We start from the raw sequence: 15,750 nt of genomic DNA on the forward strand, positions 1-15,750 counted from the left end.
TTGTAACGCAGATTAATTGCAGATTGATTTGAAAACTCTGACTAGATGTTCACACAACTGGGTTACACAACCAAAGCATCGGCTAATAAATCTTCACCTCATATGAAAATTATTCAAACACAATGGACGTCTGAAACAAAGAAAACCTGGTTTGAATTTCTTAAACACAGCAGCACAGTTTGATAAATGATCATTTGTAATAGAAAGTGTAATCAGTGGATGACAAACATACAACACCACTGGTACTGTAGGATGCTTTCATGGTCACGATTTATCATCTTTTCCACCTCACTGGATGTACTGTATCTGCAGTGGTCTGGTGTGGATTTGATGACCATTATTTTGTGTTTACGGCTCTACACACTCTGAGCGCACAGACAAGGCATCCTCTCTCCTCTGCTCACTGCTAATAATTGAAAGTCAACCCTGTAGCTTATGATTAGCCCGTGTCCTGGCCTTTAAGTCTCTTTTGATCCCGAAGGCCCTGAGCACTCGGATTATACATCCCCTCATACTTCATCGCCGCCCCTTTAATTGAGACTTTTCCCACCTTGCATGCCTCTCTGAACATCAAAGACATCAGAGCCTGTATGACTTATCAGAGCCTGAATGAACCTCTTTTTCACTGCTCTCCTTGTTCTCCTCATTTCATTTTCCATGCCATCACTTTATCAATCTTGTATGGATATTCTTCAAATTCTCTGCTTACATTCTTGCTCTTTCTTTGTTCATCTCCCCCTCATGGTGCGCTCTTGGAGGCCAGGAGATGAACCCCTTACTGTTGCATAACACCAGAGTCGAACTGAACTCTATTTGTGTCCATAAACACTTGGGGGTCTCAGGATGCAGGAAGCGACATCATAAACAAACAGGGCAGATGTGAGAAGTCTGTCCTGGTTCATCGTGTACACACACACACACACACACACACACACACACACACACACACACACACACACACACACACACACACACACACACACACAAATACAGAGCAATGTGGACATTCACACACATTTCCAAACATGCAATTCATAGCAAATGTACAGTGTGTATCCAGGGGTGCGTATGGTTGTTATTTTTTTAAATATACATTCCTATTCAAGCCACAGCAGACAATTTAAGCTACCTACACAAATGCAAACAGTGCATCCCACCAGAATATACATAAGAATGCACGCACACACACACACACACACACACACACACACACACACACACACACACACACAAATGCACACAGTCTGACTCTCATGATTTGTTAGCCCGAGGTGCTCCGTGGGAACTTTCCTAAATTGAAGAGCAGAGCTCTCCTCTTCGTCTCCAGCAGTCTGCCGCCACAGACCAGGCCTAAACGCAACCAGATGTGCCACCATCGATTTCTGACGACACACACCAACACACACTCCTAATACACACTCTTAATACCTCTCTGGACCGTACAGGACACGAGACCACAGGATACATAAATGCTTCTTCTATGAAGTTCAAATTTGTGCAGAGCATGCACGTCTGCACGCTCCGACTTTGTCATTAGAGCTGACATGTCTGCACACACTCTTTGAAGCCAACCGTGTAACCAGCAGACCCTGAAATAGCTCAGATCTATAATATGCTCTGAGAAATATATACAAGCTGTGCTAAATCATATAATCATCATGTCCAAATGCTGCATGTGAGAGTTCTGGCTGCTGTACATGATGAAAAATATCCTTTTCAAGAGTATCAAGATACAAATTATATATAGGGATTTTTACTTTTCTGAGCTGCAGAATGAAACAAGTAAAGGTTGAGCTGTATCAGCACCCACTGCTCATTTTTAATGACAAAGTAAAAAAATGTAATTTTTGTTTCTTTTTCAAGACTGGACAGGTCACAGTGAGTCATGAGCGAACACAACAGAATCACCAGGGGCGAAAAAAAGGAGCTTTAGATTTTGTTGCAATAGTGCCGTCTGTGCTTCAGTCAGCATGTAGCAACCCATAAAACGTGTTAAAGGCTTACTCATCACATAGCAGAGATAGGATTTAGTCGAACAGAGAGGAACATGAGGATAGATAGCCAATTATCTGAGAGAGAGGAGGAGATTTACTACTGGATCTGTCTCTTCTTCAAACACGGTGCTGGGTTGTGATTCTTGGCTGGTCAGACTAGAAAAGTATTAGCTGTGAGTGTGAGTGTGCATGTGTGTGTATTTCACAGCAGAGAGTGAAAGAGAGGCTTTGTGGTTTTTGGGTATTAGCAACTATGACTAACCTCCAGCGATACAAAAGAACTCTGGTTACTATTCTGGTTGCAGGCCTTTTACCAGAAGTCAGCCTGTAAAATGATGAAACCACACTGACACCCACGCACACACACACACACACACACACACACACACACACACACACACACACACACACACACACACACACACACACACACACACACACACACACACACACACACACACACACACACACTGAAATGTCTCAATGTGAATGATGAAGGTCAGTGGTGTCGCAATATTTCCAGGCAATGGTTTCATACGACTGTGCTGAACCTATTAACTGACAAATCCATAGAAGTCTAAAGTCAGCTTTTACCATCAACAGCTACTAAATGTTCACCTAAAATATTTCTAATTTGAAGATCAGTCCCTCCAGGATTTCACAGGCAGTTTTTAGGGTACCTGCTGCCTGAAATGTCTGATTTTGCAGCAGCTTTTCTTAAAAAAAGCTACGATATATATAGGTGTTTTCTCCTATGAAATTGTGAAAGTGAAAATTGCTAGTTGTGATGCTGTCTTGGATTTTGAGCATATTCTTATTATTATTTGGTGATCCCACAGAATTAAAATCTATTTGTGATGGTTGGTAGGGTGTAGACGCAACAGCTGATTGCCACCAATCAGGTTAACCATGTGATGCTAACAGTTAACCCTGTCACTGTGTGTCTGCTCTTGAGCTTTAGATCATATCAGATCATTCAGGGCTGTATATTTACACTCTGCTACAAATGCCAGCAGTGTATGGAGGCAATGAGAGTCTACTCTGCGCTGAGTGCAACAAGTTAATGTTTTTTTGAGAGTCGAAAAATGTTCAGCTTTGTGTTAAACACTGCAGCCGCTAATTACTGTCACGGTTTACCCAGCTGTCCTCACAGTGGAGGAGGGGCGGGACAAATTAATAAATGAAAGAAATGAATACACTCCCGATATGCTTCAGCCTTCCCTTCATCCAGATCAAGGTACTCCACTTTGTCAGCATTTTTACGACTGCAGATACTCCATATCAGGAACCAGACACAACCAAATTATCTCAGCTGAAAAAATGCTGCTGCCCTTATTGCAACTCATTGAACATGAGTTAAATTTGTTTTAAATATTTGTCATTTAAAAAGCAACAATATACCTAAAAATAAAGCTTATTTTAAAAGCACTGAATTCAGGTTAAATCAAGCAATTTGCAAAAGCAGCAAAAAAACTGCAGTAAAACATGTCAACACTGCAGTGGAAATTCCTTCACCACAAGAGCCGTTTTATCAGATGATCTTCCTCAGCAGATGAAGTTTGCCCAGTTGTGTGATTGCAGATGTCTACATTTCCATTTTTTCTGACCATTTAAATAACTTCCTGTGCTATTTCCAAGGTCAGAAATGCACTTTAAATCTCAGCTTTTATGCCAACATGCACAAGAAATCTTTAAAGCCATCAGAACATCTAAAATCCCAACAGGAAACGGCAAAACTTCATCTGCAGAGACACCAGAGCAGCTACTAATGGATGCTGTGGTGAGATTATTTTGCAAACTGGTGTTTCCAAGAACAAGAATGAGCTTTTAGTCTTGATGGAAACATGTTTTCTTAAAGTAAATTTCGGGTTGTGTGGTAGACTATGACTAATGTCTTTTTTAGGCTAAGGGAGGTGTGTGCTTTTTGAATCGGACCTAGAGAACAAGTCATAAACTCTTCCAGTAAAAATTGAAAGGAGACAGACGTTATCAGAGGCAGGATGTAATTTGGGCTTCAAGAGGTGGAGCATTGCTTTCAGCTGGCTTTGACCCAATTTAACCCCTGGCTATAAGGATGTTTTTATAATAAACGTCAGACTGGCTACAGAATAGAAGTCAACTGTGTCCGCGTTTTCAGTTTAAGGGATTATCTTAGATCAGCTCATCACGTTGTAACATTCATCAGTGGGTAAGAAGATGTCATCACGCTGGTTTGTTTATAAATCTCAGTTAATTATGCAGAGTGGTGCTGTGGGCTGCTATAAAACTGCTCAGTCTAAACAACAGCTGCTGTATTTCTGGAGGCTGTGACGCTGACTGTGACATGTTTTTTTATATATGGTCAGACAGTTGCTCTGTGGTATTGGGTGTAATTGCAGTTGGGTTGGGAGGGAATGTAAAGTGTTTCAGAGGAAGTGCTGGAATGCAGCACATTATCATGAGACATAATCACGCAGTCATTTTTTAGGGCATGGATAGGGTGAGGAGGCGGAGTGGAGTAAAAAGCTGAAATACACAGACGGAGAGTTGCTGAGTCTAGTTTTTCTTGATGAAGCACTGCTATTATCCCCCTGCAGTAAAAAATGTGATTATATATTTGGACGGTCCTTAAAATTCCTCTGGAGTGGTCCTTCCTCGCGGCCCTCCCGTTGCCCTATAAACTCACATTCCAACTGCCAAAATACTGCTACTGGCCTCAATAAACTGAAGTGACTCCATGCAATGTCTTTACTTATTTTTTTCTTTTTGTAGACTTATGTCAATAGAGCACATTGCCTGTTTTTCTCTTATGTCTTCTTCTGGTGTGTGTCTGAACCAGCTGTTTGGACACGTCTCAATGAGTAGAGGAGGAGTGAGCATATTGGCAGAGACAGGCAGTGGTGAAAGAAGTATTCAGAAGTACCATCATAACAAAGTAAAATACTCCATTACAAGTAAAGGTCATGGAGTCAATATCCTACTTAATGAAGAATACAAAAAATATAAACAAACACGTCAGCAAAATATCCATAATGTATCAAAAGTAAAAGTATTTACTATGAAGAAAATGGCTGAGTTAGCATATAAAATTTATTTTTTTTAATACTGATTAGGGCTGGGGGACATTGCCTATAATAAAGCAATATTTTTAGGTATATCATGGGATATCTCAATAACTTAAAATGTTCTCTAAACTATTGTAGACAAAGTAGAACAAGAATAAATCAAAATAATGGAGTTATAATGAAATAAGTCAAAATTTTTGTATATTACATTTTTGTCATTAAGATAAATACATAAATCTATAGATAAATTAATAAATAAATTGATAATTAAATAAACAGAAATAAAACTTACTCCTAAACATCTTCAGTTTTTTTCTGTATATAAACATCATCTTGTTTTTCACTGTGATGTTTATTAGCAACTTTTTGTAACAGTTCCTGTAAATAAACAAAACTTTACAATAAAATGAACCTGACTACTGTTTTGTAGAGACCACAGAAGGGTATATTTTATCATAAATGCAATATAACCTTCACATTGTTAAAGCCTGTGTGAAAATATTATAAATGTCTTTCTTAGTCTGAGCAGTTAGCATTTGTAAGGGTAGTTGTTGGAAACTTTTTTGGGAAATTTGTCTTCCATGATGACCACAATATGGCGTTGCACATGTCAGCATCCATGCAGGCTCGCTGTTGGAGTGTTTTATATCCCACATTCACTCCCTGCCAGTTGGTTTGGGATGGCACTTCTTGTGGAGGACCGTGATTGTGAATGTGTAAACGGAGAGGCAGTGGGTAGGGAGAGGGTGTAGGGGATGGTTTAGGAGAGGCCCAGAGAGTTGGACATGGGGGAGAGGATCGGAGAAATGAGGGCAGGAAGTTGACCATCTTTACCTTAGATACGAAGCACTCTGCGATAGCCACAGGATCAGCGTTGCACTTTTCAAGATCATGAAGGAGATCCCTGAAACAAACAAAAAGCTCAAAGAAATCAGTCTTTGAAAATGTGCGTCCATTATTTCCTACATCATGATCATACATGGACAAAAACGACTCTCCCACGGTTCATTGTTCCAAACAGATTTTCAGGAGCAAGAGTCACCGTGAGTCCAGAAATGAGGTCTAAGGGCACTGGGCTCCGAACAAACGAGAAACTTCCATGAATTCAAACAGGCTGCTCCCGTGTGTAGCTGTGTGTGTGTCTGTGTGTGTGTGTAAGTGCTCACGGTGGAAAAAAAAACTCCACTGCTGGAGTTATTGTTTCATGGCTTAAGCATGAGGTCATTGTGACCGCTTTAAACTGCTTTTATGCTTCCTTTTACTGGCCAGTCTGTCTGCGCGTGACAGCTGAGGAATGAATAGGTGTGGAGGACGAGCGTGCATGTTTGCGTCTTCAGACCACCACGGCTGATGCTCAGCTAGCCATCTCGCCTGAATACACAGCACACACACAAACACATGGCTTGGATCGGCACTGGAGGAGACAAATATGCAGACGTGAACTTATGACACACAAACACCTGACAGCCACAACAACGCCCTTCCCAGAAATCAACAGGTGCTCGGCCCTGTTTCGCTATGTGTGGGACATTGTTTGTTGATCCTGAGAGAGACAAGAGTCTGTGTTGTTTTTCGGCTTCATGAGCAAACTAAAAGTCAAGATCAATGCTCTTCATGTCTAAACATGTCTGAGTTTTTACCATTTACTGACTCATTTTCACATAGCTGGGATTAATTTCTTAAAACGAAGAGTCCTTATAATGTAACACTGAAGCTATGAGGCAAAGTAAGGTTTGCCGGTCGCTTTATTGTTTACGTTTTACTGTTCAAGAATTTTACAAGAATTTTTTTGAAACTTTCTTCTTTTCTTTCAAGTCTCGAGTACATTCAAGTGTTGAGTCAAATGTTGAATTTGTGCTGTACTGAGTTATTGCCATTACAACATTTAAACTAGTAATATTTTCTTAAGTAATACATCAACATTTTAATTACACGTTATAGTACATTCTATATTTTATATTCTTCAGGACACTTTAATAAATGTTTCTCAGTTTAAGAATTCAAGATTTTGCTGTTTACATGCTGCACTGCTCACTTTATCTATTTATTTATTTACTTATTTGATAATCCAATGTTTTATTTATTATAATGTTATTATTTAATGATCACTGAGACCTGAGTACTTAATGTTGTTCTTCGCATGTATTGCATTACTGGAATTACAATAAATAATCCTTGTATCCAAGTACATAATGTTCAAACTGACTTCTATGGCTTTATTATGACAAACTTCAAAGCAAAGTGTTTTTAACCCTCACTTGACTGGTGCTGTAATGTCAGTTGACATGGGAGTCCTTCCCATCTCTGCCACCCCTTTCATATGATGTGAATGCAGCATTAAATCACAGGTCACCAGCTGTGTGTGTGCTGTACCTGTTAAAGTGGTAGATGTCCTGGATGTTGCCGAACAGGGAGCCTCTATCCTCAGAGCTCAGGGCCAGCCGAGACTGGTTACTTATAGACTCCAAGTAGTCCTGCAGAGACACAGACAGAAAACTGTCATGTTAGCGCTTAACGGCTAGTATTTTGTTTGGCACCAATCTTTGCACGCACACGCACACGCACACACACACACACACACACACACACACACACACACACACACACACACACACACACACACACACACACACACACCCCAACACGTGCACAAATGCACGCGCACATACTTGATACTGACAGATCATTCACACTACAGCACTTCAGACTCCATCTCAGTAGCTTTTAAAGCTCCTTTAAGCCACTTGACTCTACTCTGTATCACTTTGGCCTCATGACTAAAACATCTATGAACTTCTCCTGTGAGTTCTTCCATACTTCTGCTCTGTGAGTTATCATTATGTTAATATATGGATACCTAAGTAACATTTAATACCAATATAGCATTAGTAGTATGATTTTGGTGTTTTTTTGTAGTTGTTTTTTTTTATGATTTCTGCATTGCAAGCATATTATTTCCTGATGCTGATCTAAAGAGAGGCAAAATTGTTAATATCATTCCTCTATGTGTTCCTGTCCCACAGAAAAAAATAATGTGAACTTCTTTATGTTTGGAGGATTCCTCGTCAATTTATCAAGTACATTATAACAAGTTTGTAATTTTCCAACTGTAAGACACATAGCTGCTGAAGGGGGAAACATTATGTTATCACTCATCATTTGTCAGAGCCTTTATGCCTACTCTACATTGTTTGAGGGTGCATTATCCAACTCATCTCATACAGAAGCAAAGGTATTATACACAATTTCAGTTTGAATTAGATTTAAGTAGGAAAATTGTAAATAAACATGGTAAAACAAAGCCAGGTGTAATGTAGATAACAACAGCCCATAGTGTAACCCGCTGGCTGATCCCTGTTTTATTGTTTAATGTAAACAGCGTGACAGGTGAAACGTATGCCGCGAGGCAGCAGGTTTAACGTGGCAGTAAGTATATTCAAGAGGATTTCACTCTGTGGCTCTTATCACAGCCTCCATCGCTGCTATTAGTGAGAAGTGCTGATTTAACAGAAGCCTCAAGTCTCAGTCTGCAGAGAGAAAGTGAAAGGTGGAGACAGATAGACGAGTAGCAATGATTGTTTTAACTCTCATTTGCAAGATTCCTCTCTCAGTGCAGGCAGCATGCTGAATATGCAACACTAAAAGTTTTTGTGAGGAAGTTACATCTGCTGCTGCTGGCTGGAAGTAATTTTTGGTGCACATCAGTTTAGTAGTAAAATAAACCTACCAACATACGTGACCAGTCAAAAATATTCTTTGCGGTTATCTGATCAATGGTTAACAACTGACATACCAACTTCTTGTGATGACAAATTTGACCACAATGACAAATACTTACTGGTTTTTATACTTTTTATTAACTATAATGGCCTAAGCCCTTTTTACACAGAGATCATGCTAGGGCCGCAATGAAGTCCCTTCTTTACACCTCCCGGCATTTTTACACAAAACAAAACAACGGCGGCAACATGCTGCTCCAGTGTGGGATTTTAGACAGCATGCTGGCATCGCTGAAGCAAAAGACCCGTGACCATGTGATATTCCTGCTTTTAATGGGCAGTCTAAAAGGGGTTCCTGGTTCGGGTGCACCTACTTTGCCATCATTGTGTTGTATATGTATATTTTTGCACTCTATACCGTCATCTCCATCTCGAGTCAATAAATCAGACAACACAGTTACACAGAAGTGTTGCACACACATCCTCAACAAATGACCTCAACCCTCAGCGCAGCTGTATTTAAACTTTAGACCAGGAGCAAGTGAGGACAGAGGTGATGGAGGAGGAAGCATCCAGCACAGAAACACTTTTTATACCTGACCACAGTCTGCAACACTCCAGGACAGACATTACAACACTGACAAAAGTACCAGGCTGCCCTGAACGCACACCCACACTCATCATTTCAGCACACACACCATTTGTGTGTTTTTAAGAGACCAAAGAGGAGAGAGAGAAACAGACTCTTTCTGCTCGCTCCCTCCAGTCTGTTTGTCTAGTTTCCAGTCTGCTGTGGCGGTCTCTGTTCCTGGTAATGTTTTATGTATTTAGGAATCATTATCATTATTACTGTAATAGCTGAGGCTCAGCGGTCCATTAAATTGTGTTTGAGAAGGCAGAGGAAGGATGCAAACACAAAATGATCTCAGTTTAAGACCAGAGAGTCAGTTCAAACTATGGAGTAACAGACAGCAATCTTGGATGTTTTGGGTTTAAAGGCCCTACAAGAGCTTTGGGAAAAGGTTTGGTTTTGAGGATTTGAGTTGCAGAATAAGACAAACAGGAATGTTGCTGGTTGTGTTTAGGGTCATGTCAAAGGGTCATGTTTGGATTTAGCTGACTATCGGAGGTAAGGTGTAATGTGATGCTTTATTAGCTGCAGGGTCACAGATCTGACCCGGCCTGACCCGTTCACTCATCACATTCAGCCCAAACCTGACAACAACGGGCAGCGCTCACATCTACACACCTTCAGGTACACTCCCTGCCGAGCACAAGACATAACATGTACAAACATGATATTTTCTGGTGTTAACCATTAACCTCCTCAAGTACACACTCTCCTCCTACACGCCAAACACATCCCTCACTCTGCACCGCAGTAAGAAGTCATTCCTCCAGACAATGCCGAGTGTAACCATCCAAATCTCATTACTTTGAATATTTCTGCAAGTCAGGCAATGTTCAAAGTTTATTTCTAAAGTCCTGGTCAACCTTGAATGCCTTGGAGATGTGTTCCAGGTCTGAGAATGGAAAAAGGGGAAAAAAGGACGAAGAGGGGAACAAAGATCAGAGCTTTGTGTTTGAGGTTGTTTGTGGGTGCTGGATTCGCCTCATTACACACATTGATCGAGCTAAGGAGGGGTGATCACGCAGAACTAACAAACACCCAAACAACGCTCACACACAGAAATGCACGATGGCCCCAAGAGGTCATTGCAACTTTAAAAAGACAAAACAAAACCAAATGGAGAAAACATCTTCACCAAAACACAAAAATGAAGCAAACTGGCAAAACAAAACCAAATACAGAAACACTGCAAAATGCACTTAACACAGCAGGGATTAGTTATAAAACAAAACATGCTTCCAGGGGACCATTAGGCATTCATAATTTTTAGTATCCCGTGGAAACTTCTGTTATTTTGTAATAATTTTTCACTGTATTATGTGTGACTTGCAGCATTCCTGTGTCTGGTTGTGTTTTGTGTTTTTGCAACATGTTTCTGTATTGTGTTGTTTTTCTGTATTTAGTTGTGTTTACATTGGACTTGAAAGCCCACAGTGTCTCATCAAGATACCAAAGGCTGTCAGAGTTAAATCAGACGCCGAGGGGCATAACTAAGTGACGGTATTTGATGCCCTGGGAATGAGAACGGGTTGGAAATTCAGACTGTATGAGCTGTCTGCACTTTCAACCTGAAGGTGGCTGAGCCGACAGCTAGCAGGTTATGATGCTAACAACACACACAAGCTTACCACAACAAACCACAGAGAAGCTCTCAGAGATGCATCACTTCATTCTCTGCTGAAGATACTATTACTCCACTGTATGTTTACATAGCAAATAGTGATTTGCTTTTATATGATTGCTCTAAATGTTGCATTCACAATCTTTGAGTTGCACTACGCTGAGCTTTCAGGGCCATCGTAGAAACCTGTTAATTCTCGCATTAGCTAAAAAAAACCCTAGCATGCTCTCTGAAAAATTTAAACCCATACATACAGCTCACACTAAGGCAGGCACATTATGATTGTGCATGCACCTCAACACCTCTGCTGACAGATGAAACACAGGTGAGCCCAGGGGAGTCTGGGTAAATATTTGTGTAAAGGCTGTCACACCCTTTTCCACTGCAGGAAGCAACAGGGGGCAGAGGGATTACTGAAACGGGGGTAGCAGCACCAGCTCTATATGGGACAGTGCTGATAATAGATGGGTTGATGCTGTCCAGCAGCACAAGTCTTTTCCTCGGTGTAGAAAACTGTCATGTTAAAAGCTCTGTTCACACAGACACAATCAGTGCAATCCATCCTCTGTGCACTCACTGGAACCATCATTAAAGGGGTGCAGAAAGGCTAAATGCATGCGTCTTTTTCCAGAGAACTGGTGAAGAATTAGCTGTCCTGCCATGTCAGAAGTGTGGTCGATCAGGACTGGGTGGTCTGCCTCTCTGATGGCTATAGGTGGTCTGCAGAGTGGAGGCAGCAGAAGGCAATTAAGCACAGCTCATAAGCTCTGTTCAGTGTTATCCTAACCTACTTTGGACATTGTTATCTCAGGGCTGAATCCCTCTACTTTCCTTCCTCCCTCTCTCCCCGTTTTTCCTCACCTCTGCCTCATGAAGAAGGGAGGAAAGGGAGGAGGAGCAGGAGAGACATCAATCAGGGGTGACAGGCCTTAAAAACTAAATCTCACTCCTCTTACTTATCCTGTCTCTTTGGAATATGAGTTTCCTGCTTTCTTTTGACAACAGCCATTCACCTAATGAACTTTTTCAACCCCAAATAACACACATACAAACACACACACATGTGAATCCGCAGCTTGGTGTGGGGGAGGAAACACTGTTAAGAGGGAGGATATGGGAAAAGCTCCAGCACATGCATGCTTATACACACATGCAACTTCAACTCAAAATAAATCCAAATTAAGCTGCAGACTTCAAATTTTAAACACAAGTCACACATATGCACTAGGGTTGCCCCCGACCTCGATCCGAGTCATGTGATATTGAGTATCTGCCAATACCGAGTCCTGTTTGGATACTTGTATTAACAGGATAATACAGCTACACAATGCACACTTTAAGTAGTTTAAAGTTATTAAAATTAATCCAGGTTACATACTTGAAAGTTTAATAACTCTGCAGTCCATCACAAGGAGAAATGTCTGCAAACACCTTTTATAAAATAACAAATAAAACAAACTAAAAACAATGGTATGACTCTTATCACAATTCCAATGCAGCAGCATTAAAAAAGAAACAAAAAACAGGTAAACAAACTATTATTGGAGAAGCAGCATTACAATGTGTGAAAATGGATGTAAACAAAGAATCGCGCGGGGCGCATGCTCAAAATAACTGCTCATGATCGATTAAAAAATGTGTTTACTGGGCCCAATACCGCTCCTTCCGATCCCATCTGGATCTCATCTCACATCTCGGGTCATCCCAATTCAAATTTTAAGTTTCACAGGGAATAAAAAAGGGCTGAACAGAGAAACAAACAGGAGAGGAAGAGAAAGGAGAGCAACCTTTGATAAAAAACCACTACACCCAATCCTTAACAAAGCCACCAAAGCACTGACTAGAGCCAATGTGTATTCTTGCAGTTCAAAGGCAAACTCACAAAACAATGTATTTATCTGAGTGTGTGCATACAGTATTGTGTGTGTGTGCTTTAAAAAAGTTTTGAATGTGTGCCTTTGCCTGCAGCACAAAGGCACTGGTGTCATGTAACTCGGCCAAACCCCGCCTGCGAGCGCAGGTGACCTTATTGTATCAGAGGTTCCCAGCAGGCAACGAGCTGTGTGTGTCACGTGTGCATAAGGAAAACCACAAAGACCTAAAGGATGTGTGTTATCTGGTGATTTAAAGTCCCGTATTGCTTCTGATGTTCCACTGCCGCTTGGGCCTCCACTGGGTCAGCAGGGAAATGCTTTAGTTCAAAGATGACACCTTCAAAAGATTTAAAACTGTTTCTATTTGTCTTTCTGCCTCTATTTAGTAAAAGAGAACAGTAGTTCAGATGAGTTTGAGGGTAAAGATGATTAATGAAAATTATATACGTATGAAATGACGAAATGAATGGAATAGATCATGATATATCTTTATAGATTAAACTACCCAGCAGTATATAAAGTCATCAGAAATGGGTCATCTTTTTAAGTACATAATGATGCTAATATTATTGAACCTTTACTTAATTAAAATGTATGAGGAAGGACTTTTATTTGTAACAGTGTATTTGTGCACTGTAGTGTTGCTACTTTTATTTAAGTAAAAGATTTGAGTACTTCTTCTGCCACTGTACTCCTGCTACACAAATTAAGCCTGTTTTTCAGACTTCAATGTATTTTCTTTTTTTCCTTTTTGAATTATATTCAATAATTGTGTCGCTCAGGCCTCTAATCATCTTAATTATACAAATAAAAGAAGAGAAAAATTCTGTGTTGTTTCTCATTAATCGTTTTGGCTTCATGCACACATCACAATGAACACATTTGTTTTAAGTCTTGGTAAAACAAAAATAATGTGTTATGAGTTTGTCACAACACAGAAAAATATGTCACTATCCACCCTCTAGATTTAAAGGATTAAAAAAATTGGCAAGCATATGCATTTAGGTTTCAAATTTGTACAAAAATAAACAGTATTTTCTGCTCTAAGATTGGCATTAAACAAAGATGTTTATTCATGTATTTATTGAACTGAACGAGCTAATATATAATGCTACAAGCTCTTACATCAGCTTTTATAGAGTGGGGAGGGATTTTGATAAGGATGGCTCCAGTGGGTCACGGAGTCATGATTACATACCTACTCAAAAAATCCTTGTTACGGAAATGATGAAAAACTGTTTAACGGTCTAACTCCACAACACAGTACTGTGTAGTTCAGTCTTTTCACATATTTTCAATAAGTATTGTAAAACATGTTTAATGTGTCTGATTTTACTTTCCCCACATGTTAAGGCCTCGCTCTACACTTGATGTTCTGCCAAATGTGTCGTGTTCAAAACACACCTTTGAATTCCTGCCAATATGTCGGATCCTTCTGCTTCTAATTTCTCACACAGCTTGTGTTTAATTACCACATTATTGTGGTCGAATGTTTCTTACCTCAACAATGCTGCGCAGGTCCTGGACGTATGTCCTCTCTGTGTCCATTATCTCCTGCACCACCCGGTCCACATATGTCCTGGGTCCCTGCACCTGACCTGTGCGCTGTCCTCCCTCTGGGCCCGCCTCGGGCTCTGAATGTTCTGTCAGAGTCTGTTCACTGCCCTGTCTCCCCTGTCCCCTCCCCTTGTCCATCCCTCCATCATTTCTGTCATCTTCCTCCTGGCATCCCAGCTGCCGGGCCGGGACCAGTTCCAATCGGATCGCCCCGGAGTCCTGATCCGAAGTTGCCTGGTTGCAGTGAGGGGTGGGGACGAGGGTGGAGCGGCTGCCCAGCGAGCAGTGACTGTCCCGAGAGGAGGCAGAGGAAGAGGTTGAGCTGTAGCTGATTGGCCTTTCGGCGCTGTCTGGAGAGGAGTCCATGCTGAGGGCGGAGCAGTAGCGCGAGGAGGTGTGGCGGAAGGCCGAGTTGCGGAGGCAGCGGGTTTGGATGTCAACGGAGCTCAGGGCCGAGCCAGAGTCCGGGACTTCAGGGAGAGGAGGCAGCGCATCGGGAAGGTAGTTATAATCGTCTAGAGAGGGAAATAAGAGAAAAGAAAATATTGTCGTTAATCTAATTTTGAATCCGTCAATAGTGTTTAGATTTGAAGTTTCAGTTCATGCATGATTTTTAGGGTGTTTTTGAGCAAACACTAGCTTTCTCATTTATCTCAAAGACACTATTGGCTTGTGAAGCTGCAGAGAGCTCCAGCAAAACAGACCCTCATGACTCAAGTTGAGCTGCAGTGTCAAGTGCATTGGCCAAAATGATGCTCAAATAATGAAATGCCTTGATCTAATTTACTGGTTACTTTGCAAGCAATGAGATGACAGAGAAAATTATTGGTTGTTGCAATGATGAGACCCTTCCAAAGTTGCTCAATCTACGCTCACTGTTGCATGCCGTCTTAGTTTTTAATATAGCTTCACATTGGACCTCCTTGTTTGTATCTTCTTTTGTCTGTACTAAACTGTAGCAACACACCCACACCAACGCAGCCCCTTCATCTGTTGTGCTTCTGCACTGTTGTTGGTTTGAAAATCCCCTTAACAATGACTCTGCCTGTCGCATTTTTAAATATATGGTTGTCATATTAATAATGATGCCTGTGTATAATTACTGTAAACATATACGACCACGGTCTAGACCATCGGTATCTCTAATACATGCCAATAGAATTGCTGTCATAGTGTTTCTAAATAAATGGTTGCATACACAACACACGATGTTGCCATCTTTCATAATGATGTTGCACCTTTCACATCTAACTATCCGTTTTACATTAGTTAAGAGCAGAAGAACAGTGCCCCTGTTCCAATTTTTTTCC

At 40.9% G+C, this 15,750-nt stretch overlaps 1 protein-coding gene across 3 annotated transcripts in view; it reads right to left on the bottom strand.

Moving 5' to 3' along the window:
* Positions 1-15,750, bottom strand: part of LOC121955273 (pleckstrin homology domain-containing family G member 1) — a 79,728-nt gene that overhangs the window by 15,065 nt on the left and 48,913 nt on the right. For all 3 annotated transcript variants that reach the window (XM_088089650.1, XM_042503141.2, XM_042503140.2), the window contains exons 2-4: positions 14,384-14,955; positions 7,412-7,512; positions 5,873-5,942 (exon numbers count right to left, since the gene is read on the bottom strand). In XM_088089650.1, coding sequence (XP_087945776.1) covers positions 5,873-5,942; positions 7,412-7,512; positions 14,384-14,955 — 743 coding nt within the window. The remainder of the gene's footprint in view (positions 1-5,872; positions 5,943-7,411; positions 7,513-14,383; positions 14,956-15,750) is intronic.

The sequence above is a fragment of the Plectropomus leopardus genome, chromosome 16 (genome assembly GCF_026936395.1).
Source record: "Plectropomus leopardus strain MGB_pleo_1.0 chromosome 16, ASM2693639v1, whole genome shotgun sequence".
In the NCBI taxonomy this organism is placed as follows: Eukaryota; Metazoa; Chordata; class Actinopteri; order Perciformes; family Serranidae; genus Plectropomus; species Plectropomus leopardus.